Raw genomic sequence first — 22,429 nt, forward strand, 5'->3', positions numbered from 1 at the left:
GGTCGGGATTTTGCCTTGGCCCAAACACCCTGGTGGGGTTTTTGTGGGATCTGTAGCCCCTGGAATTTATAAATTCTAGAGGATTTCTCCATCTCCAGGGCAGCACAAACTCTTCTCCTCAGCACAGGAAGATCAGGGGCAAGATTTTGTCTTTGTCAAAACAACCTGGTGGGGTTTTTTTTTGGTTGGTTGGTTGGTTGGTTGGTTGGTTGGTTGGTGGGGTTTTTTTTTGGTTGGTTTGTTTTGGGGTTTTTTGTTTGTTTTTTGTTTTTGTTTTGTTTTGGTTTGGTTTGGTTTGGTTTGGTTTGGTTTTGTGGGATCCATAGCACCAGGAAATGATGAATTCTGGAGGGTTTCTCCATCTTCAGGTCGACACAAGCTCCTCTCCTCTCAGGGCTGGTCTCAATCAATAACAATAATAAAAGCACTCCAGGAGAGGCACATTCCCAAAGAACTGCATTTAGAAAAGGTGGGAAAACTTCAATCATTAAATGTAAATCACAAATGTGGTGGTTTATCACTGGTTTGTGCCTCTGTGGCCAGCAGGCCTGGCAGGACAGCACGTCCCAGGTTTTTGGATGGCATGTTCCCCATGCCAGGATGTTGGGGTTCCTCATTCCCATGGGTTTTCCTGGCCTTGGTTGGGATTGATGGTCTGGGAGGGCTTTTCCAACCCCTTTGTCTCTAAAATTCTGTAATTTTGGCTCAGTTATCCCATTGGGATGGCTTTGGTGGGACATCTGTCCTTGCTGGTGGCACTTGGGAACACAGATCAGTGGTGGCCTTGCAGTGGTTGGGTTTCATTGCCTGGGAGGGCTTTTCCAACCATTTTGGCTCCGAAATTCCGTAATTTTGGTCCAGGCGTGGGGACCTGCCTGGCCAAACCATGGCACCGTGGGGACACCAAGTCCTGTGACAGATTGAGTCCAGAGAAGGGACAAAGGAGCTGGGAAGGGGTTGGAGCCCAGGAGGGGCTGAGGGAGCTGTGAAGGGGCTGAGCCTGGAGCCAAGAAGGCTCAGGGGGGACCTTGTGGCTCTGCACAAGTCCCTGCCAGGAGGGGACAGCCGGGGGGTCGGGCTGTGCTCCAGGGAACAGGGACAGGAGCAGAGGGAACGGCCTCAGGCTGGGCCAGGGCAGCCTCAGGGGGGACACCAGCAGGAATTTCCCCATGGAAAGGGGGTCAGGCCTTGGCTGGGGCTGCCCAGGGAGATTTGGGGTGCCCATCCCTGGAGGTGTCCCAGGAATTCCTGGAGGTGGCACTCAGGGCTCTGAGCTGGGGACATAAGGTGGGCATCGGACACAGCTTGGTCTCGATGGTCCTGAAGGTGTTTTACAACCCCAGTGCCTCTGCGATTTTGTGCCCAGCGGCCGAAACACTGAAAATCCACCAAAGCGTGAAAAAAATAAATAAAATAAATTAAAAAAAATAACCAAATAAAGCCGTTCACGGGGCCGGGCGGCCCCGCGCGGACTACAACTCCCACCAACCCCCGCGCGGCCGCGCTGCAGGGGCTGCCGGGAGTTGTAGTCGCGACGGGGCGGAGCAGGGCAGGAAAAACTACACATCCCGGCATGCCGCGCGGCGGCGAGGCGGCGGGGCGGGGCGAGGCGGGGCCGGCAGCCCTGAGGGAACCGGAGCCGGAGCGGATCGGCGGCGATGTCGGTGCAGGTGGCGGTGGCCGCGCCCGCCGTGGAGCTGAAGGAGCTGGGCGGCCCCATGGACAAGGCGGCGGGGCCGCCGTGCGAGCCTGCGGGCGCTCACGCAGCGGGACACGGCGTAGCGGCGGCGGCGCCCGCCTGCCCCGTACCGGGCGGTGAGCGTGAGGCGGCCCCGGCCCCCTGCGCCGAGCGGCCTCCGGGCAGCGGCTGCCCCGGGCTGTCCTCAGCCGCCGCCAAAGCGCCGCAAGCCTCGGCCATGAAGAGGAGCGATCCTCACCACCCCCAGCACCGGCACCGTGACGGCGGAGAGAGCGGCGGCGCCGCGGCCGAGGCGCTGGTGAGCCCCGACGGTACCGTCAGCGAAGCGCCGCGCACCGTCAAGAAGGTAACGGGGGCGGCGGCGGCACGGAGCCCTCCCGGCGGGGCCGAGCAGCTGCCCCGGGGCTCGGGGGTGCCCGCTGTGGGGGTGCCCAAGGCTTCGGGGGGTGTCCCGGTGTGCCCGGGGCTCCGGGGGTGTCGGTGAGCCGGAGGGGCTCCGGGGCTGTGGTTGCCGTGCCTGGCGGGGTGTTTGCGTCTCGTCCCTCCCCGGTGCTGGGTTTGTGCAGTGGGGACGTGTGGGGTGACACTGAGTGTCCTTACACCCCATTTCTGCACCCCCAGGTGTCACCGAGTGCCCTTACACCCCGTTTCTGAACCTCTGTGTGCCCTCACACCCCATTTCTGCACCTCTGGGTGCCCTCACACCCCATTTTTGCACCCCTAGGAGACACCGAGTCCATTTATGCCCCACACCTGGAACCCCAGGTTACACTGGATGGGTTTTGCACCCCATTTCTGCACCCCCAGGTGACACTGAGTGCATTTACACCCCATTTCTGCACCCCCAGGTGTCTCTGGGTGCCGTCGCACCCCATTTCTGTACCCCCCAGGTGACACTGAGTGCATTTACACCCCACACCTGCAGCCCCAGGTGACTCTGGGTGCCCTTATGCCCCATTTCTGCACCCCCAGGTGATGTTGAGTGCCCTTACACCCCATTTCTGCACCCCCAGGTGTCTCTGGGTGCCCTCACACCCCATTTCTGCACCTCCAGGTGTCTCTGGGTGCCCTCGCACCCCATTTCTGCACCCCCAGGTGTCTCTGGGTGCCCTCACTCCCCATTTCTGCACCCCCAGGTGACACTGGCTGGGTTTCCACCCAATTTCTGCACCCCCAGGTGTCTCTGGGTGCCCTCACACCCCATTTCTGCACCCCCAGGTGATGCTGAGTGCCCTTACACCCCATTTCTGCACCCCCAGGTGACACTGGCTGGGTTTGCACCCCATTTTTTCAGCCCCAGGTTTCTCTGGGCGCCCTTACACCCCATTTCTGCACCCCCAGGTGTCTCTGGGTGCCCTCACACCCCATTTCTGCACCCTCAGGTGTCTCTGGGTGCCCTCGCACCCCATTTTTGCACCCCCAGGTGACACTGGCTGGGTTTGCACCCCATTTTTTCAGCCCCAGGTGCCTCTGGGTGCCCTCACACCCCATTTCTGCACCTCTGGGTGCCCTTACACCTCATTTCTGCACCTCCTGGGTGTGTGTGGGTTCACATCGGGTTCACGTTCCCGGGGTTATCTGGGGAATGTGCAGAAGATAAAAATGTCCCAGGTGCCACTGGTGACGTTGGCACGGGGGGCAGGGCCAGGTGTGCCCATAGCTGAGTGTGGGGTGTGTCGGGGGAGGTTTTGGGGTGCCCCTCTCCCCAGGAGTGTGTGGAGCTGTGAATCCTGGCGTGTTTCTCCAGCTCCTCAGGTGGACACAGGTGCTCCCTGGAGCAGGGGGTTGTGTGTACCCTGCTGTGCATGCAGGGAAATGCACATTTTCCCTGATTTTTGGCATCCTTCCCGTTGGAAATCTCACGAGAATGAGTTGTCCCCTGTGAACCTTTTAGGGTGTGTAGGGAAAAAAGTGTCCCTGTCCTAAGGGAACCTCTCACCTCATGAAATTTTGGGGTGAAAAGTTTCATCACCTCCCCTGCTGATGGACTTCCACCCTCTTTTGGGGTTGCTGTAAAATTTCCTCTCCCTTTGCAAGGCCCGGGGTGAGGGGGTTTGTCTCCAGAGCTGTGTCTTCCCTGAAATTCCAGTTTTTCCTTGGAAGGAGCACATCCCTGCGGGGCCAGGTTTGGATCTCGGTTCCTTCATCCCCCTGAAATCCCTTTTTTAGGGTCAGGAGGGCATTTTCCCTCTGAGATCCTGTCTGCCATCCCCAGTTTTTGGAGTCCTTTCTGCTGGATATCCTAATCCCATCTCTATTTTTAGACACCCTCAGGGCATCCTTTTTTTTTTCCCTTAAATTTGCTTAAATTCTTCATCCCACCCCTTTCCATTCTTTTTTTTTGGGTTAAACCAAAAAAGGGATTTCACCCTTTTTTCAAAGGGAACCTGAAACAGCTTCAAACCTGCATCATGCCCTGGCTGCTCCCTGGAATTCCACAGAATTCCCAGCTGGATCCCCTCTGGCTGGGATGTGCTGCTGGAGGGGATCTGGGGGTACAAACTGTTCCTTCTCCTGCTTTGCTCAGCCACTCAAACCTTTCATTCATCCAGGTCCTCTCCTGGAATAAAATAATATTCAATATCCTGCTCTTATTGGAATAAAACCAAAATTTGGGAGCCATCAAATTGTCCCCAGGCCCGTGGCTGTAAAATTGGGCACGTGGAGCTGAAGCATCTGGTGAAAGGAGGTTTGGAACAAAAATAAGAGAATTTTTTTTTACTCAGATCCAACAGAAATTTGCTGAAATACAGGTAAAAGTCTAATAGAAATAGATGAAATTTGTAGTGGAACTGTGATTCTTCTGAGTGTTTGGTAAAAACAAAATCTCACTGTTTTTTCTTGGCTGGTTTATATAAATATATATTTTTTTTTCCTTTCCTTGGAATTCTAACACAAATCCTTGAGATACTACACCACAATATTGTGATTTTTCAGTTCTGAGACAAAAAGAGTTCCCAGAAAATTGCAGCGACTCTTTTCCTCTTTTCACTCTCATTTTAAATCTTCTTTTCTGTCAGTCCAGCGTTTTATTGATCTGTCTGCCTTTAGCTGTTCTGATTTGTATTTCACCTTGGTAGGGTGTAAAACAGGAAGCAATAGATGGAGTAGGTGATATTTTTATATATATTTATATGCAGACATTATAGATGGTGCTGTGCTTTTCTCTGCCACCTGCAGAGATCAAATCTTGGGGGAAAATCCCTGAGATTGTTGTTCCCTTTGGGTTCTTGCTGGAAATGCTGGAATTCCTCATTCCTGAGGTGAAATGTTGCAGGTGAAAACCCAAGAAAACTTAAATTTAATCAGATTCAGGTCTTAATTTGATGATTTTGAAGTGACAACTCTATGAAGAGTGGTGGAATCACGGGATGGGTTGGGTTGGAAGGGACCCTAAAGCCCATCCAGTTCTGACTCTCGGCCACATGAAAACTTAAATTTAGGCAGTTTCAGATTGATTTAATGGTTGTGAAGTGACAACTCTGTGCCCCTTTCTTCAGCTGGGTGGAGAATCACAGAGTGGGTTGGAAGGGACCTTAAAGCCCATCCAGTTCTGACCCTCAACCACAAGAAAAACTTGGATTTAATCAGATTCAGATTGATTTAATGGTTGTGAAGTGACAGCTCTGTGAAGAATGGTGGACTCATGGGATGGGTTGAGTTGGAGGGGACCTTAAACCCCATCCGGTTCTGACCCTCAGCCACAAGAAATATTTAAATTTAAGCAGTTTAATTTCTTGATTTAATGGTTGTGAAGTGACAACTCTCTGCCCCTTTCTTCAGCTGGGTGAAGAATCACAGAGTGGGTTGGAAGAAACCTTAAAACCCATCCAGTTCTGACCCTCAGCCACAAGAAAAACTTAAATTTAATCAGATTCAGATTGATTTGATGGTTGTGAAGTGACAAGTCTGTGAAGAATGTTGGACTCATGGGATGGGTTGGGTTGGATGGGACCTTAAAGCCCATCCACTTCTGACTCTCAGCCACAAGAAAAATTTAAATTTAAGCAGTTTAATTTCTTGATATAATGGTTGTGAAGTGACAACTCTCTGCCCCTTTTTTCAGCTGGGAGAAGAATCACAGGGTGGGATGGGTTGGGTTGGAAGGGACCATAAAGCTCATCCAGTTCTGACTCTCAGCCACAAGAAAACTTAAATTTAATCAGATTCAGATTGATTTGATGATTGTGAAGTGACAGCTCCGTGAAGAATGGTGGATTGGGTTGGAGGGGACCTTAAACCCCATCCACTTCTGACTCTCAGCCACAAGAAAAATTTAAATTTAAGCACTTTAATTTCTTGATTTAATGGTTGTGAAGTGGCAACTCTCTGCCCCTTTCTTCAGCTGGGTGAAGAATCACAGAGTGGGTTGCAAGGGACCTTAAAGCCCATCCAATTCTGACCCCTGCAACAAGAAAACTTAAATTTAATCAGATTCAGGTCTTGATTTAATGATTTTAAAGCGACAACTCTATGAAGAATGGAGGGATCATGGGATGGGTTGGAGGGGACCTTAAAGCCCATCCAGTTCTGACCCTCAGCCACAAGAAACCTTAAATTTAATCAAATTCAGGTCTTGATTTAATGGTTGTGAAGTGACAGCTCTGTGAAGAATGTTGGACTCATGGGTTGGGTTGGAAGGGACCTTAAAGCCCATCCACTTCTGACCCTCAGCCACAAGAAAAACTTGGATTTAATCACATTCAGATTGATTTAATGGTTGTGAAGTGACAACTCTATGTCCCTTTCTTCAGCTGGGAGAAGAATCCCAGGGTGGGCTCCTGAAAGCCCTCGAGGTGCCGTTCCCGGCTGGAGCGGAGGGAATTCCATCCCCACAAACTCCTGCTGCATCACCTGATGGCCTCGGGAGGTTTTCTCTGCTCCCACCATAAATGCCTTTCATGTGACTCCTCTAAATGATGGCTCTGACCTTGCTTCCCGGCACATTTCACCTGCTTTTTCCCGTGGAAATTCCCACTTTGTTTGCAGGCAGAGGAATGAGGGGTTTTCAGGTCTTTTAAGGATTTTTTTTCCACATCTCTTCTGCCAGGTGATAAATGCTTCTTCCCCCGCGGCTGAATTCCCAGGAAATGCAGGGAAAACCTTCCCAGGGGAGGGGGAGAGGCAAATTCTTTGATTTGGTGCGATAATCTGAACGAATCCGGGTTAATTTTAGCAGGTGCCTGCATGGAACCGAGTGCAAGGATCAATCCATGGGGCTGAGGAGCGGGAGATGAAAAAGGAGAGGGAAATAAAAACAGGATGAGGAAGGAACCTTGGAACTCGGAATGGCCACGCTGCCCTTTGCCAGGGGCTGTGGTGGGTCAGAATTCCAAAATCACACCAAGATCTTCATGCTGGAGCTCTTGTAAAAAACCTTGCCAAGTGTAGTGGTTTTAGTTTGTTAATTTAAGGGGTTTTTTTTAATTTTAAGATTTTTTTTGGTTAATGTATTCAAGAGTGTGGTGGCTCTTGGTGTTGGTTAATTATTAATGTATTTACTTTTTGTTGTGAGATAGGATTCGGAGAAAGGTAAAGTAGGTTTAAAATTTTCAAAGGGTATCAAGAAAATTTCATTAATACTTCCAGGTCTCTTTTCTCTTTAACATGTGTTTTCACAGAAGCATGTCCAGTTTTCTAATGGTGGGAAGCTTTGTATCACTTTTTAAAATGTCTCTCATGCAAAACTATGACAGCAAGTAATGATTGATTGTTTCCCCTGTGAGTGCAGAAGTCAAAACTGTGCTTGAAAAAGTATCTACAGACACGTGAATATTTAAAGATTTTCTAAAATATGGGTATTTGGTAATATCTGTTTGCCATAGTTGTAAATTTTGCAACCCTCGAGGGTTGACAGCTCTGGTAGAAACAGGAGGTGAGCACCAATAATGGTTTTTGTCTGACCTTCACAGAAATCACAGAATTCCCAGAATCCCTGGGAGATGTTGGGAGAGAGCTCCAGGAGCATCGAGTCCAGCCCAGCCCCAGCAGCTCACCTCACCCAGTGCCACATCCAGGCTTTTCAAACACACCCAGGGCTGGTGACTCCACCACCCCAGAACTTTATCACCTTTCTGGAAAAGCTTTTTCCTGCTCTCCCACCTGAATTTCCCTGGGAGCTTTAACATCCCTTCAACCCCAGCCCTTCCCGGTTTTATAATGATTCCGTGATTCACAGAGCAATAATGGGGGAGAAATCCTTAAATGTCACAGCTGGGTGGAAGAATTTGTCATGCAAATTTTTAGGAAAACCTTGGGAGGATCAAAGCTCTCATCGTGCTGTGGGGCACTTTTAAAACCCAAAGCTTTTTTTCCTAATTTAGTTTTAATTTAACCTGCTGTTTTGGTGCTTCTTGTGTTATTTTTGAGGCAAAAAAATAGCAGATTTTGTGCATTCAGCAGCTCTGTGTTCAACTGCTCGTTCTTCATTTTGTTGTTTTTGACTGATATTCCTGGCAGGTGAATTTTAAAATGTTCTTCCATGTGTTGAACAGCTGCTTTGCAGATGATTTTCAAACAGATCAATTGTTTTGGTCAACATCTGGAGGAGAAGAAAAAAGGGAGAGAAAAGAGAGGAGGGGAAAAGAATTGGGGTTTTCTTTCCTAATTGTCAAATAGGATGTGACAGGTTGGTGTATTTCTCTTGGAATTTCTGTTCCCGGTGGACACAAAGAATCCTTAAGGACAAGGTAGCAAAACCTCCACCCCTGGGAAAGGCTTCACACCCTTTATTTTGTGAATACCCTTCCTGCAGACTGGAGCCCAGAATGTTTAAGCTGAACCTGGTCCAAACTGATACAGAGTAGGAGGAAAAAGAAAAGGAGAGAAAAAATTTCGAAATCAGAACTGGTTTGAAATTCTGATGTTGGGTAGAGAGGTAGAGGAGAGGTTCAGGGAAGGGAAGGCTGTTCCCAGAGTGGTTTTGGGGTTGTGAGATGAGGAAAGGGATTGGGAACAGAGACAGTCAGGGTGTTTTGTAGATGGATGTGTTTGTTTTATACAACTGTGAGATGGTTTGGGATGGAAGTCACCTTAAAGATCCCCAAAGTGCCAGGCTTTGTCACTGAGAGGAGCCAAAAGGCTCCTTGGAAATGCAAACACAGCCCAGGGCTTCCAGGTTTGAGTGTCCTCTGCTGGTTTGGGTGATGCCTTGAGAGGCTACCTGGAAGAAATTTAAATTAATAAAGTAGGGATTTATTAAAAGCCTTCACAGGATACACCTTGGGCAGTGCAAGAGCCCAGCCAGGGCTGCACCCAAAATGGACTCTGAGTCACGAGTGTTCACATTTTATAAGTTTGGTCCATTTCCATGTTGGGGTTTATTGTCCAATTCCAGCTCCAGGTGGTGCAGTCCCATCCTCCCAGATTGCTCTCCTCAATTCGCTGCTGTTTGCAGTTTTTGGGCCTGAAGCTGCCCAAAACCCAAGGGGCTGGAAAAGGATTGTTTTGTCTGACTGAGCTGTGAGGAGAACTTGCCAACACTATATGAAGTTCAGAGTTATATACCAATGCAGTACAGGATCTGGAAAATATGAAATATAAAACTTAAGGCATGATGGGGAACCACGTCTGTCTCTGGCTTTGGGGTGCTGGGTCTGGATTTGGGTTTGGGGAGCTGCTCCTGTGGGTGCAGAACAGACAGGAGCAGAAAAAGGCAGGACATGGAAGGGAGCCCCGAGGTGTTTTGGGGAGAAGGCCCAGCTGCAGATCAGGGCTTGCACAGACACGGGTTTGGAGAGCTCCAGGGGCCTCCAGATGGGCAGACAGGGAAGCACTGGGAGCTGGAGCTGGTTTTGATCCCAGGAGAAGCAGCACCCAGAGCTGGTTGGTGATGCATCAGCAACAGGCACAGAAGGGCTGGATGTCAGTTCCTGACAGAAGGAGAAAAACACTTCAGTTCCTGCTTTCCTGGCTCATTCCTGGCCTCAAACACAGCACTGAAGGGGTTTTGTTGCTGTGTGTTTGATGGACTCGTGGCAAGCTGGAGCTCTTGTGGTCTGGGCTTCACCATGGATATCCCAGCCCAAATCTCACCCAAACAGCAGAGGGAAGACCCAGGAGACACCAGCTCTGATTGTCCAGGAGGGGTCTTGGAGCCACAGCTGGGTCCCAGAGAGGTTCTGGACTCTGCATCCCTGGAAATGAAAAAACCCAGGAGACACCAGCTCTGATTGTCCAGGAGGGGTCTTGGAGCCGCTCCTCAGCACAGAAACCTCCCAAAGGTGGGTCTCAGAGAGGTGCTGGACTCTGCATCCCTGGAAATGCAAAAACCCAGGAGACACCAGCTCTGATTGTCCAGGAGGGATCTTGGAGCTGCTCCTCAGCACAGAAACCTCCCACAGGTGGGTCCCAGAGAGGTTCTGGACTCTGCATCCCTGGAAATGAAAAAAACCCAGGAGACACCAGCTCTGATTGTCCAGGATGGATCTTGGAGCCATTCCTCAGCACAGAAACCTCCCACAGGTGGGTTCCAGAGAGGTTCTGGACTCTGCATCCCTGGAAATGCAAAAAACCCAGGAGACACCAGCTCTGATTGTCCAGGAGGGGTTTTGGAGCTGCTCCTCAGCACAGAAACCTCCCACAGGTGGGTCTCAGAGAGGTTCTGGACTCTGCATCCCTGGAAATGAAAAAACCCAGGAGACACCAGCTCTGATTGTCCAGGAGGGATCTTGGAGCCGTTCCTCAGCACAGAAACCTCCCACAGCTGAGTCCCAGAGAGGTGCTGGACTCTACATCCCTGGGAATGAAAAAAACCCAGGAGACACCAGCTCTGATTGTCCAGGATGGATCTTGGAGCCGTTCCTCAGCACAGAAACCTCCCACAGCTGAGTCCCAGAGAGGTGCTGGACTCTACATCCCTGGGAATGAAAAAACCCAGGAGACACCAGCTCTGATTGTCCAGGAGGGGTCTTGGAGCCACAGGTGGGTCCCAGAGAGGTTCTGGACTCTGCATCCCTGGAAATGCAAAAACCCAGGAGACACCAGCTCTGATTGTCCAGGAGGGGTCTTGGAGCTGTTCCTCAGCTCAGAAACCTCCCACAGCTGAGTCCCAGAGAGGTGCTGGACTCTGCCTGTGCCTTCCTCATTCCCAAGCCCAGGCAGTGTTTGTGCTGTGCTGTTTGAAGATCGTTTGCAATTCCAGGAGAGATGAAATCACCATCCACACGATGTTCCAGGAGAGCTTTTTGTCTGGCATCTCCCTCTTAACTCCCGAAACGCTCCCTGCTGGATTATTCCCTGCTCCAGATTTGTTTCTGTGCCTGGACACCAGCCAGCCATTCCCACACCCGAACTCTTCCAGCATCTCCTATAAACCCTGCTCCAGTGCAATCCCAAGGATTCGTTTCCGGACATCTGAGGGGTTCAGGGGAAGGGGGAATGGATCCTGAGAGGATGGGAAGGAGCACTTGGGTGTGGATGGAGTTTGCTCCCAGCTGTGCTCACGCTGTTCCAGGATATCTTTTGAGCTTTTCAAAGGAACAGCCCCCAGATGAAAAAAGGGTTTTTAGTTCGTTCTAAAGCAGTTATTTTTTTGTCTCAAATGAAATCGGCGATGACTCAAACACCCATAAAAGTGTCTGGCAGAATTCTCCGGCTCTGAAGTTCCACAGTGCATTGCTTGTAAATGTCATTTTTGTGGGAGCCTCTTCAAGCAGAGTCGGGTTCTTTGAGATGGGGCAGAGCCTCTGAGATCCACTTTGCAGCCCTGAGTGAAGAATTATTTTGGGTGATTCCAGGGAAGGATTCTGCACGAGGCTTGGGTTATCTGCTCACCCCAGCAGAGAAGCTGTTGGGTAACTCGGAGTGCCAAGAACTTTCTGTGCTTTGCTTTTCATTCTTCTTTTTTTTTTTTTTATTTATTTTTTAATATAAATAAGCTGAAACATTTTCTGGTTTCTCTGCAGCAGAATGACCACAGATGAGTCACGGGGCTGCCTGAACATGTAAAGCATTTTCAGTGTTCCTTGTGATACATTTTTGGCTGTCTCACCCCACTCTGATCTGCTGAGACGGTGATTCCAGAGCGTGAGGAAGCTGCTGCTTGGGTCAGACCCTGTGAAAAGTCCCACCAAAAGCTGCTTTGGAGCTGGACTTCAGATTGTGATGCTCTGCCCGACTCATCGAGCGATTTTGGGTGGGATTTTTAGATTCTCTAGCTTGGGTTACTTGAGGAAAAGTGAGTAGGTGTGTGCAAAGACCTGCGGAGCTTCCTGGCTGAAGCCCAGCCCAGACAAAGCTCCCGTTGTTCTGGGAGCCTCTGAGCTGCTTTTCCTGGTGTTTATTTGTTCTCTGTGTCCTGCCCTCTGTTGTGTCTGTGCCTGGCATTAAAGGGACACTTCAGTCCTGGGGCTGCAGCTCTCCCCCAGCAAGGTGGAAAACCCAGAACCTCTGCAAACATCAGGAATTTTGGCCTTTATCCAGCAGGTGAAAGGTGCTGGGGGTTGTATCCACCACAGATCCTGGAATGGGTTGGGTGGGAAGGACCTCAGAGCCCCTCCAGTGCCACCCCTGCCATGGCAGGGACACCTCCCACTGTTCCTTTGGGCATTCCAGGGATCCAGCTGCTCTGGGAATTCCAGCCCCATATTCCCAGCCAGGAATTCCTTCCCAAAATCCCACCCAAATCTCCCCTTTTCTCCAGTCTGAAGCCATTCCCTGTGTCCTGTCCCTCCATCCCTTATCCCTGGAGTTTTTCTGATCCAGTGCAGCTCTCCTCGAACAATTTGGCTTGGCTTTAATGCCACCTTAATTAAAAAATCTGCTCAACTTTTGGGTTTATTTGGAGTCTGTGGCATGGGGTTGAAGCAGTAGGATGGAGAATTCCTCAATAATTATGGAGAATTCCTCAATAATTGACTTGATGCTGGTATTCTTGTCTTGTCCCTGCTTGTTCCATCCATAATTCCCATTATTTTATAGTGAAACACTAAGGAAAACGTGGATAGAATTTTGGGATCCTGGACTCTGGATCCCCCCCAGCCTCCATTTCCCATCCTTGTTGTTGTTAATAATAATAATAATTATAATATCTCCACATCAAAATCCTGTGAGAAATCTCATTCCCTGCTCAGTAATTTGTGTGTGGCTGGGTTTTTTTTCCCTGTTTTTGTTTGATTCCTGGCCAATTTATGGCAAATATCACCCAAATCATTCTCCAGCAAATTAATCACCCTCATCAAGCCTGTCCTCGTTTTCCCTCGGTGAGCACAGAGCAGCACAAGAGTTGGTTTTGCTTTTTAATTACTTTTTTTTCCTGCTTGGCCTCTTCAGTTTTGGCCTTGTCAGGAAGGGCCACAGAAGTGGAAGGTGGAAATTTGTGGTTTGAAATGGAAATTTATAGTGGAAAATAGAATTTTGTGGTGGAAGATGGATTTTTTTTTTGTGATGGAAGATGTAGTTTTGTGGTGGAAAGTGGAATTTTGTGGTGGAAAATGGAATTTGTCATGAAAAATGGAATTTTGTTATGGAAAATGGAATTCTGTCATGGAAGATGGAATTTTGTGGTGGAAAGTGGAGCTTTATCATGGGAGATAGAGTTTTGTCATGGAGAAGTGGATGTTTCTGTGGAAGGTGGAATTCTGTTGTGGAAGACGTAGTTTTGTGGTGGAAAATGGAATTTTTCAGCACAATTTGTGGTGAAAGATGACTTTCATTGTGGAAAATGGAAATTTATCGTGGAAAATGGAGTTTTATCATGGAGATGGAATTTTGCAGTGGGAAATGGAAGTTTGTGGTGGAAGAAGGAGTTTTGTGGTGGAAGATGGAATTTCATAGTGGAAAATGGAAGTTTGTGGTGGAAGATGGAATTTCATCATGGGAAATGGAAATTTGTCATGAGAAATGGAATTTTGTCATGGAAGGTGGAGTTCTGCCATGGAAAATGGAATTTTGTGGCAGAAGATGGAATTTCATTGTGGAAAATGGGGTTTTATTGTGAGAGATGGAATTTTGCAATGGGAAATGGAATTTTGTCGTGGAAGATGGAATTCTATCGTGGAAAATGGAATTTTGTGGCGTAAGATTGAATTTCATAGTGGAAAATGGAGTTTTCTCATGGAAGATGGAATTTTGCAGTGGGAAATGGAATTTTCTCATGGAAGATGGAATTTTGCGGTGGGAAATGGAATTTTCTCATGGAAGATGGAATTTTGCAGTGGGGAATGGAATTTTCTCATGGAAGAAGGAATTTTGCAGTGGGGAATGGAATTTTCTCATGGAAGAAGGAATTTTGCAGTGGGGAACGGAATTTTCTCATAGAAAATGAAATTTTGCAGTGGGAAATGGAATTTTCTCATGGAAGAAGGAATTTTGCAGTGGGAAATGGAATTTTCTCATGGAAGATGGAATTTCGCAGTGGGAAATGGAATTTTCTCATGGAAGATGGAATTTTGCAGTGGGGAATGGAATTTTCTCATGGAAGATGGAATTTTGCAGTGGGAAATGGAGTTTTCTCATAGAAGATGGAATTTTGGAGTGGGAAATGGACTTTTCTCATGGAAGGAATTTTGCAGTGGGAAATGGAATTTTCTCATGGAAGATGGAATTTCGTAGTGGGAAATGGAGTTTTCTCATGGAAGATGGAATTTTGCAGTGGGGAACGGAATTTTCTCATGGAAGATGGAATTTTGCAGTGGGAAATGGAATTTTCTCATGGAAGCTGGAATTTCACACTTGGGAATTTTCTCATGGAAGATGGAATTTTGCAGTGGGAATTTTCTCATGGAAGATGGAATTTCGCAATGGGAAATTCCATGGAAGACGGAGTTTCACCATGGAAGATGGAATTTCGCAGTGGGAAATGAACTTTTCTCATGGAAGCTGGAATTTCACACTTGGGAATTTTCTCATGGAAGATGGAATTTCACAGTGGGAAATGGACTTTTCTCATGGAAGAAGGAATTTTGCAGTGGGAAATGGAATTTTCTCATGGAAGTATGAATTTTGCAGTGGGAAATGGAATTTTCTCATGGAAGAAGGAATTTTGCAGTGGGAAATGGAATTTTCTCATGGAAGATGGAATTTTGCAGTGGGAAATGGAATTTTCTCATGGAAGATGGAATTTTGCAGTGGGAAACGGAATTTTCTCATGGAAGATGGAATTTCACACTTGGGAATTTTCTCATGGAAGATGGAATTTCGCAGTGGGAATTTTCTCATGGAAGATGGAATTTCGCAGTGGGAATTTTCTCATGGAAGAAGGAATTTCGCAGTGGGAAATTCCATGGAAGATGGAGTTTCGCCATGGAAGATGGAATTTCGCAGCAGGAAATGAACTTTTCTCATGGAAGCTGGAATTTCACACTTGGGAATTTTCTCATGGAAGCTGGAATTTCACAGTGGGAAATGGAATTTTCTCATGGAAGATGGAATTTCACAATGGGAAATTCCATGGAAGATGGAATTTCGCAGTGGGAAATGGACTTTTCTCATGGAAGGTGGAATTTCACAGTGGGCAATTCCATTTCCCCCAGCTCCCTCATCCAAAGGATCCAACTGGAATTTACCACCAAACCTCGCTCCGAAACCACGAAAAACGTCCCAATTTCCCATTTCCTGCCGTCCCCCCACTCATTTTTCCTCCTCCGTCCATCCCCTGCACATCCACAACTCCCACTTGGATTCATTTGCAATTCCTGCTCATCCATCACCGCTGAATTTTGGCTGTGAGGAGAGGCAGAAATGGTTCTCCTTCCCCTCAGAGGGACCATAAATCATTTTCCAATTAGGAAAGGAGCTTTCCCTGCATCCCACGGGATTTTCCGGCTGACCTCGCCCCGGCCGCTCCGCGCTCGCGGCGGTTTCAGATAATAAACCATCAAAAAACGTGGTTGCAGCAGGATTTTTTACCCAATTGGATCTTTTTAGACTTGAAAAAAATCGATGTGGAAAACGTGGTGTTGTGGTAATTGAAGCCATCAAAATCTCTGTGTAATTAAGATTTTATTAAAGCAACGAGGAGGAGCAAAGGGAGTGTTTTATTTGGAAGATCACACAAACCCCGCTTCCTATTTATTTATTGTGTGTTTATTCCGCTTTGGAGTGGCAAATCCTGGAAATTCCAATGTCTGGAAATACCCACATTTCCCAAAAAAAAAACCCTCCAAAAATACCAAACCACCTCAGGTCTGGTTTGTGCTCCTCAGGGGAGGGAAATGGGTTTTCCACAGCCAAATTTGGGATAAAGTCATTGAGGGAATGATGGTGTTAGAGATGGGCACAGAGAAGATGGGATTTGGGAAGGAATTCCTGATGGAGTGGAATTCCCAGAGAATCTGGAATCCCTGGGAGTGTCCAAGGATAAGCTGGGAAAGATTTCAGGGATAGTGGAAGGTGCCCCTGGATGTGCTTTGAGGTCATTCCCACCCAAACCATTCCCAAATTTTCCCTTTTTTCCTCCCTTTTTTCCTCCCTTTTTTCCTCCCTTTTTTCCTCCCTTTTTTCCTCCCTTTTTTCCTCCCTTTTTTCCTCCCTTTTTTCCTCCCTTTTTTCCTCCCTTTTTTCCTCCCTTTTTTCCTCCCTTTTTTCCTCCCTTTTTTCCTCCCTTTTTTCCTCCCTTTTTTCCTCCCTTTTTTCCTCCCTTTTTTCCTCCCTTTTTTCCTCCCTTTTTTCCTCCCTCTTTTTCTCCCTCTTTTTCTCCCTTTTTTTCTCCCTTTTTTTCTCCCTTTTTTCTCCCTTTTTTTCTCCCTTTTTTTCTCCCTTTTTTTCTCCCTTTTTTTCTCCCTTTTTTTCTCCCTTTTTTTCTCCCTTTTTTTCTCCCTTTTTTCTCCCGTTTTTTCTCCCGTTTTTTCTCCCGTTTTTCCTCCCGTTTTTCCTCCCGTTTTTCCTCCCGTTTTTCCTCCCGTTTTTCCTCCCGTTTTTCCTCCCGTTTTTCCTCCCGTTTTTCCTCCCGTTTTTCCTCCCTTTTTTCCTCCCTTTTTTCCTCCCTCCCTTTTTTCCTCCCTCCCTTTTTTCCTCCCTCCCTTTTTTCCTCCCTCCCTTTTTTCCTCCCTCCCTTTTTTCCTCCCTCCCTTTTTTCCTCCCTCCCTTTTTTCCTCCCTCCCTTTTTTCCTCCCTCCCTTTTTTCCTCCCTCCCTTTTTTCCTCCCTCCCTTTTTTCCTCCCTCCCTTTTTTCCTCCCTCCCTTTTTTCCTCCCTCCCTTTTTTCCTCCCTCCCTTTTTTCCTCCCTCCCTTTTTTCCTCCCTCCCTTTTTTCCTCCCTCCCTTTTTTCCTCCCTCCCTTTTTTCCTCCCTCCCTTTTTTTCTCCCTTTTCTTTCTCCCTCCCTTTTTCCCTTTTCTTTCTCCCTTGTTCCCTTTTTTTTCCCCTTTTTCACCAAATTTCTCCCTCACAAAAAAATGCTGGGAAAGGTTTTGTGGGCATCAGAAAGTTGCACGTGGAATGTGTGATTTGTGCTGGGTAGCACAAGCAGAGCTAAACTCTGAAATTTATCAAAGCTGCAGCCCAAACCTCAGGTTAATTAGGTAGCAATCTGTAATTTTAATGGGATTTTGCCCTTTTCTTTTTTCCTGGAAAGCATCAAAAGCCAAAATCTTTGGTTGTGCAGGAGGGTGAGGAGTCAACATGGGATGAGACAGAAAGGTCAGCGAGGATGTTGAGTTTATTTTTTGCTTTTATCCATCCTTTTAGGGGCTGATTTTCTCCAAGTCCATCTCATGTGGAGCTCTGGGTGGTTTTCAGATATTCTTTTCTCTCCCCTGCATTCCCAGGAATCTTTTTGCCCAGGAAAGTTGTGGATTCTCCATCCCTGGAAGTGTCCCAGGCCAGGTTGGAGCACCCTGGGATAGGGGAAGGTGTCCTTGTCCATGGCAGGAGTGGAAAAAAACCCCAATTTTAAGGTCCCTTCCCACCAAAACCATTCCATGATTCTCTGATGCAACAAAACTTTTGTCTTGGAATGGGAAAAAGGACAGAAATTTGTTGTTTTTTACAGAGTTATTTATCTGTAGAAACCCTTAAAGGACTGTGGGCTCTACAAATGAAGTTGTTGTGGTGTGAGGGTGTTGCTGGAAGGGCTAAAAATGTCAAAGATTTGCTGGAAAAACTCTAGGAATGGGATGATTTGCCTTCCACAGCACCCAAATTTAGGTTGGAGAAATCAGGGGAGGAAAGGCTTAAGCTTTGTGAGAAAAGCTGGTGTTTGGAATCCTTTAAATAAACAGAATAATCCCTAAACACACATTGGCACTGTGGGCAGGGCAGGAAATCCCACAAAGATTCGGGGTCACCCTGAACTCTGCCCTCAGGGCTGTGGGTGCAGCAGGGTGGGGGAGAACCTTCAGGAAAAGCTTTGATTTTGGTAAATTCGGGGTATTTTGAGATTTTTATGGGTTTTTTTGTGTTTTAAAGGCTGTAATTTCCCAAATTCCAAGGCAGAGCTGCTGTGGGCAGGGGTGAGGCTGCTTCAGGAGAGCGGGGAGAAGGTTTGGGAATGGTCTGGGGTTCCCAAAGTTTGGTGGGGAAAAAATGACCTCAGGGAGGCTGGGAAATGGCAAGGGATGGAGATGGAGGGATGCTAACAGCGGGATCATCTGAAAATCATGGAATTGTTGGGGTTGGAAAAGCCCTTGGAGCTCACAGTCCCACCATCCCCAGCCCTGCCAGCCCTTTCCATGGAAAATGATCCCGAATCTCCCCACTGGTCCAGGCTGAGGCTGCCCCCTCTTCTCCCAGGGCTCATTCCCTGGATCTGCTGGGAATTCTCACGGGGGTGTGAGCACAGAATTCCCAGATTATTAAGGTTGGGAAAGAATTCCAAGGGCACCGAGTCCTAGCTGGGCCCGATCCCAGCCATGAGTGGAATTCTGGGAATTCCTCGGACACCTCCAGGGATGGGCACTCCAAAGCTCCCTGGGCAGCCCCTGCCAAGGCCTGGCCCCCTTTCCATGGAAAATGATCCCAAATATCCTCTGGATCTGCTGGGAATTCTCACGGGGGTGTGAGCACAGAATTCCCAGATTATTGAGGCTGGGAAAGAATTCCAAGGGCACCGAGTCCCAGCTGGGCTCGATCCCAGCCATGAGTGGAATTCCAGGAATTCCTTGGACACCTCCAGGGATGGGCACTCCAAAGCTCCCTGGGCAGCCCCTGCCAAGGCCTGGCCCCCTTTTCCATGGAAAATGATCCCAAATATCCAATCCAAGCCTGCCCTGGCCCGGGCTGAGGCCGCTCCCTCTTTTCCGGGGCTCATTCCCTGGAGCAGATCCCGATCCCCGCTGGCTCCTGGCAGGAGCTGGGCAGAGCCAGGAGGACATTCCCGATCCTGCCCCGATCCCGGGGCAGATCCCACTTTTCCCAGGCTCTCCCAAACGTGGCTGAATTATCCTGAATTCTCCAGGTGATGCCTCAGGGTTTGGCTTTTATATTTTCAGTTTCTGAGCTGCTTTAGTGTGCAGGTCTGAGCTTCGTATTACGGGAGACAAAACAATTCCTGCTCCAGCTGGGCACCAAGGACAAATGACCCAAATCTCAGCCCAGGAGCACAAACACCGTGGGCTGGAGAGAGAAAAACAAGCAGGGTGGGACTGCCTGGGCTAAAGCTGGAATGGGACAATGAACTCCAAGGTGCCAATGGAGCAGAACTGATCCCAGGGAGAGCCCCCGGAAGCGCTCGTGCATTTTGGGGCCATTTTGGGACCATTTTGGGTCATTTGGGTGCAGCCCTGGCTGGATCCATGGAGGAGATCCTTTAATAAATCCCGAATTTATTCTTTAGTCCAGCTTTGCTCCAGCTCTGCCTCCACAAGACATCACAGGGAACACCAGCAGGGATTTGCTGCTGTGGAATCCTGGGGTCAGGAAATTCTGGGGACCTTTGTTGGGCTTTGTGCCCCACTCCCACACCCCACAAACCCAGAGCCACTCTGGGAGCCTGCCCTGGTTCCAAAGGCAAAATTCCCATGCTTGGGAAGAGGATGGAACCAGAGGTGACATTTAGGGAAGCCCAGCCATTGTTATCGGCACACCCAGAGCTTGATTAATTAGCACTGAGAGATTCTGAGGGCGTTAATTACTCACTGAAGGCTGCTCAGAACCTGGCTCCAGGACATTCCCAAATTTGGGAAGAGCTGTGGTTGCTGCAGGGAAAGATCCCAGTGCCATCAATCCTTCTTCCTCCAGGTGCTTGGGCTGGCTTGGGTTGGACTTCCAGCTTGGTTTTCCATTTTTTCCACTGTATCCATCCATAACTTCATTCCCAGAACCCTTTCCTGCCTAAGCAGTAAGGAGGGAGCGCTTTGGGATGGAGGGAGAGCTTTGGGATGGAAGGGAAGCTTTGGGATGGAAGGAGAGCTTTGGGATGGAAGGAGAGCTTTGGGATGGAAGGGAAGCTTTGGGATGGAGGGAGAGCTTTGGGATGGAAGGGAAGCTTTGGGATGGAGGGAGAGCTTTGGGATGGAAGGAGAGCTTTGGGATGGAGGGAGAGCTTTGGGATGGAGGGAAAGCTTTGGGATGCTTTCCCTCACAGCATTCCCTGTTTTCTGTGTCATATTAAGAATATTTAATGAAATTCTCTTCATATCAAGACCTGCATGGAAGGAGAGCTTTGGGATGGAAGGAGAGCTTTGGGATGGAAGGGGAGCTTTGGGATGGAGGGAGAGCTTTGGGATGGAGGGAGAGCTTTGGGATGAAAGGAGAGCTTTGGGATGGAAGGAGAGCTTTGGGATGGAGGGAGAGCTTTGGGATGGAAGGGGAGCTTTGGGATGGAAGGGGAGCTTTGGGATGGAGGGAGAGCTTTGGGATGGAGGGAGAGCTTTGGGATGGAGGGAGAGCTTTGGGATGGAAGGAGAGCTTTGGGATGGAAGGGAGAGCTTTGGGATGGAGGGAGAGCTTTGGGATGGAGGGAGAGCTTTGGGATGGAAGGGAAGCTTTGGGATGGAAGGGAGAGCTTTGGGATGGAGGGAGAGCTTTGGGATGCAGGGAGAGCTTTGGGATGGAGGGAGAGCTTTGGGATGGAAGGGAAGCTTTGGGATGGAAGGGAGAGCTTTGGGATGGAGGGAGAGCTTTGGGATGGAGGGAGAGCTTTGGGATGGAAGGAGAACTTTGGGATGGAAGGAGAACTTTGGGATGGAAGGAGAACTTTGGGATGCTTTCCCTCACAGCATTCCCTGTTTTCTGTATCATATTAAGAATATTTCATTACATTCCCTTCAGTTCAACATCTGCACAGCCCGTGTTTCACCAGTACAGCCAATTTCTCTCTCTAAAACCAGATTGATTTTAACTTTGCTGTTAACTCAATGAAATTCACAGCAGTGATTGGATTATTTCAGCTGCCTCAAACTTGTGGAGTCCTTTCCAGATCTCTCTGGGATTGAGGATGTTGGCAAAGGGAAGGAGTGGGAATGAGTTGGGGCTGCTATAATCTCATTAACTGAAATATTTTCTGACTTGCCAGTGACTCTCAGGGCATTAGGAAAACAAAAATCAAAGGTTTGGGTGGCTGAGAATGAAAAAATTGCCATTAATGTGATTTTGTTGCCTTGACCTTTCTCTCCTTCCCCAAAATTATTTGGGAATATGAGTGCAAAACCATCATCCTGCCTTTAAAGCAGGTTCCCATTTTTTGCCAGGAGAAGAATGAGGAATCCCCTTTTTCCTTGGCTCCCACTCCTGTATCAGAGGGTTTGTTGGAATTTTATTTATTTAAGCTGTGCATTGTGTAAAGATGCCTTGAAGAGATTCTCAGGGAAATAACCACAATTTTCTATACACTTCTATATTTTAGATGCATTTAAGAGCAAAAAAATCTGCCTATAAAGGAGGGGTTTGGGTTGGGGTTTTTTTGGTTCAAAAAAATTGCTTTTAGTCCCTAGAACCAAAACTGCTGTGATCTTGACCAAGCTCAAAATTCTCATTTTACCCTTTTTGGCAGAGATCTCCCAGCTCCTGATGCTGCTCCCAGTGCACAGCTGAGCCCCTGGGAACGTCGTGCTGGGCTGGGATGAGGGATCCCTGTGCCAAAACAATTCCTGCTGGAGGTGGAACAGCCTGCAGGGAGCCACAGTGGTGTTTAAATGAGATTTCATCTGATATAAAACCTGAAAATCTAAAATCTGTCCAGGGACAGGGCTTGGAGCAACCTGGGATGGTGGAAATTGTCCCTGTGCGTGGCAGAGGGGTGGGACTGGATCCCTTCCAACCCAAATTCCTGGCTGTGATTCCATCAAAACTATTATTTACTGCTACTATTTGTGTGTCTTAAAAATCCTTCACCCTCTTTTTGCACCTTGATCCAGCCTCAAGCAGGGTTTTATCTCAAATATCATCACTCAGGTGAACAAAAACCCGAGATTTTTCTCTTCCAGCTGGAAAACTGTGCTGAGATCCCACCTGCTTCAGCTTTTCCCTTCCTGTGCCTCTCTTCCCACACCTCCATCAGCGTGGCCTTTCCACCCTTCTATTTAAATCCCCCACACTTTGGAATTCTCAGCCTTTTGCTGCCATTATCTCCGTGGGTTTCCTTGAAATGCGAGGACATTCTTCATTAAATCTGCTGCTCCTTAGAAACTCGTGGCTCTCAAATTGCTCCTTTCAGTTTTTCCTCCTGCCACACTCATTAAATCCCATTTTCTGAGCTCTTGGGAATGCTGCTGAGGACAGGCCCAGCTCTGCAGTGAAAAGGAGCTGCAGCACCTTTTGTGAAGGGCTCAGATTCTCCTGCAAATTCCAAATATCCGGCTTTTCACTTCCTTGGAAATGATTATTTTATTGCCTCTGCACGGGGAAGCTGAAAT

General features: G+C 48.2%; 1 protein-coding gene across 1 annotated transcript in view; it reads left to right on the top strand.

Annotated features, from left to right (window-relative positions):
• The first annotated feature begins 1,589 nt into the window (after positions 1 to 1,589).
• AHCYL2 (adenosylhomocysteinase like 2) overlaps positions 1,590 to 22,429 on the top strand; it is a 63,744-nt gene continuing 42,904 nt past the window's right edge. The window contains exon 1 of the mRNA XM_030261572.4: positions 1,590 to 2,045. Coding sequence (XP_030117432.1) covers positions 1,659 to 2,045 — 387 coding nt within the window. The 5' untranslated portion in view covers positions 1,590 to 1,658. The remainder of the gene's footprint in view (positions 2,046 to 22,429) is intronic.

This window comes from Taeniopygia guttata, chromosome 1A (assembly GCF_048771995.1).
Source record: "Taeniopygia guttata chromosome 1A, bTaeGut7.mat, whole genome shotgun sequence".
Lineage (NCBI taxonomy): Eukaryota > Metazoa > Chordata > Aves > Passeriformes > Estrildidae > Taeniopygia > Taeniopygia guttata.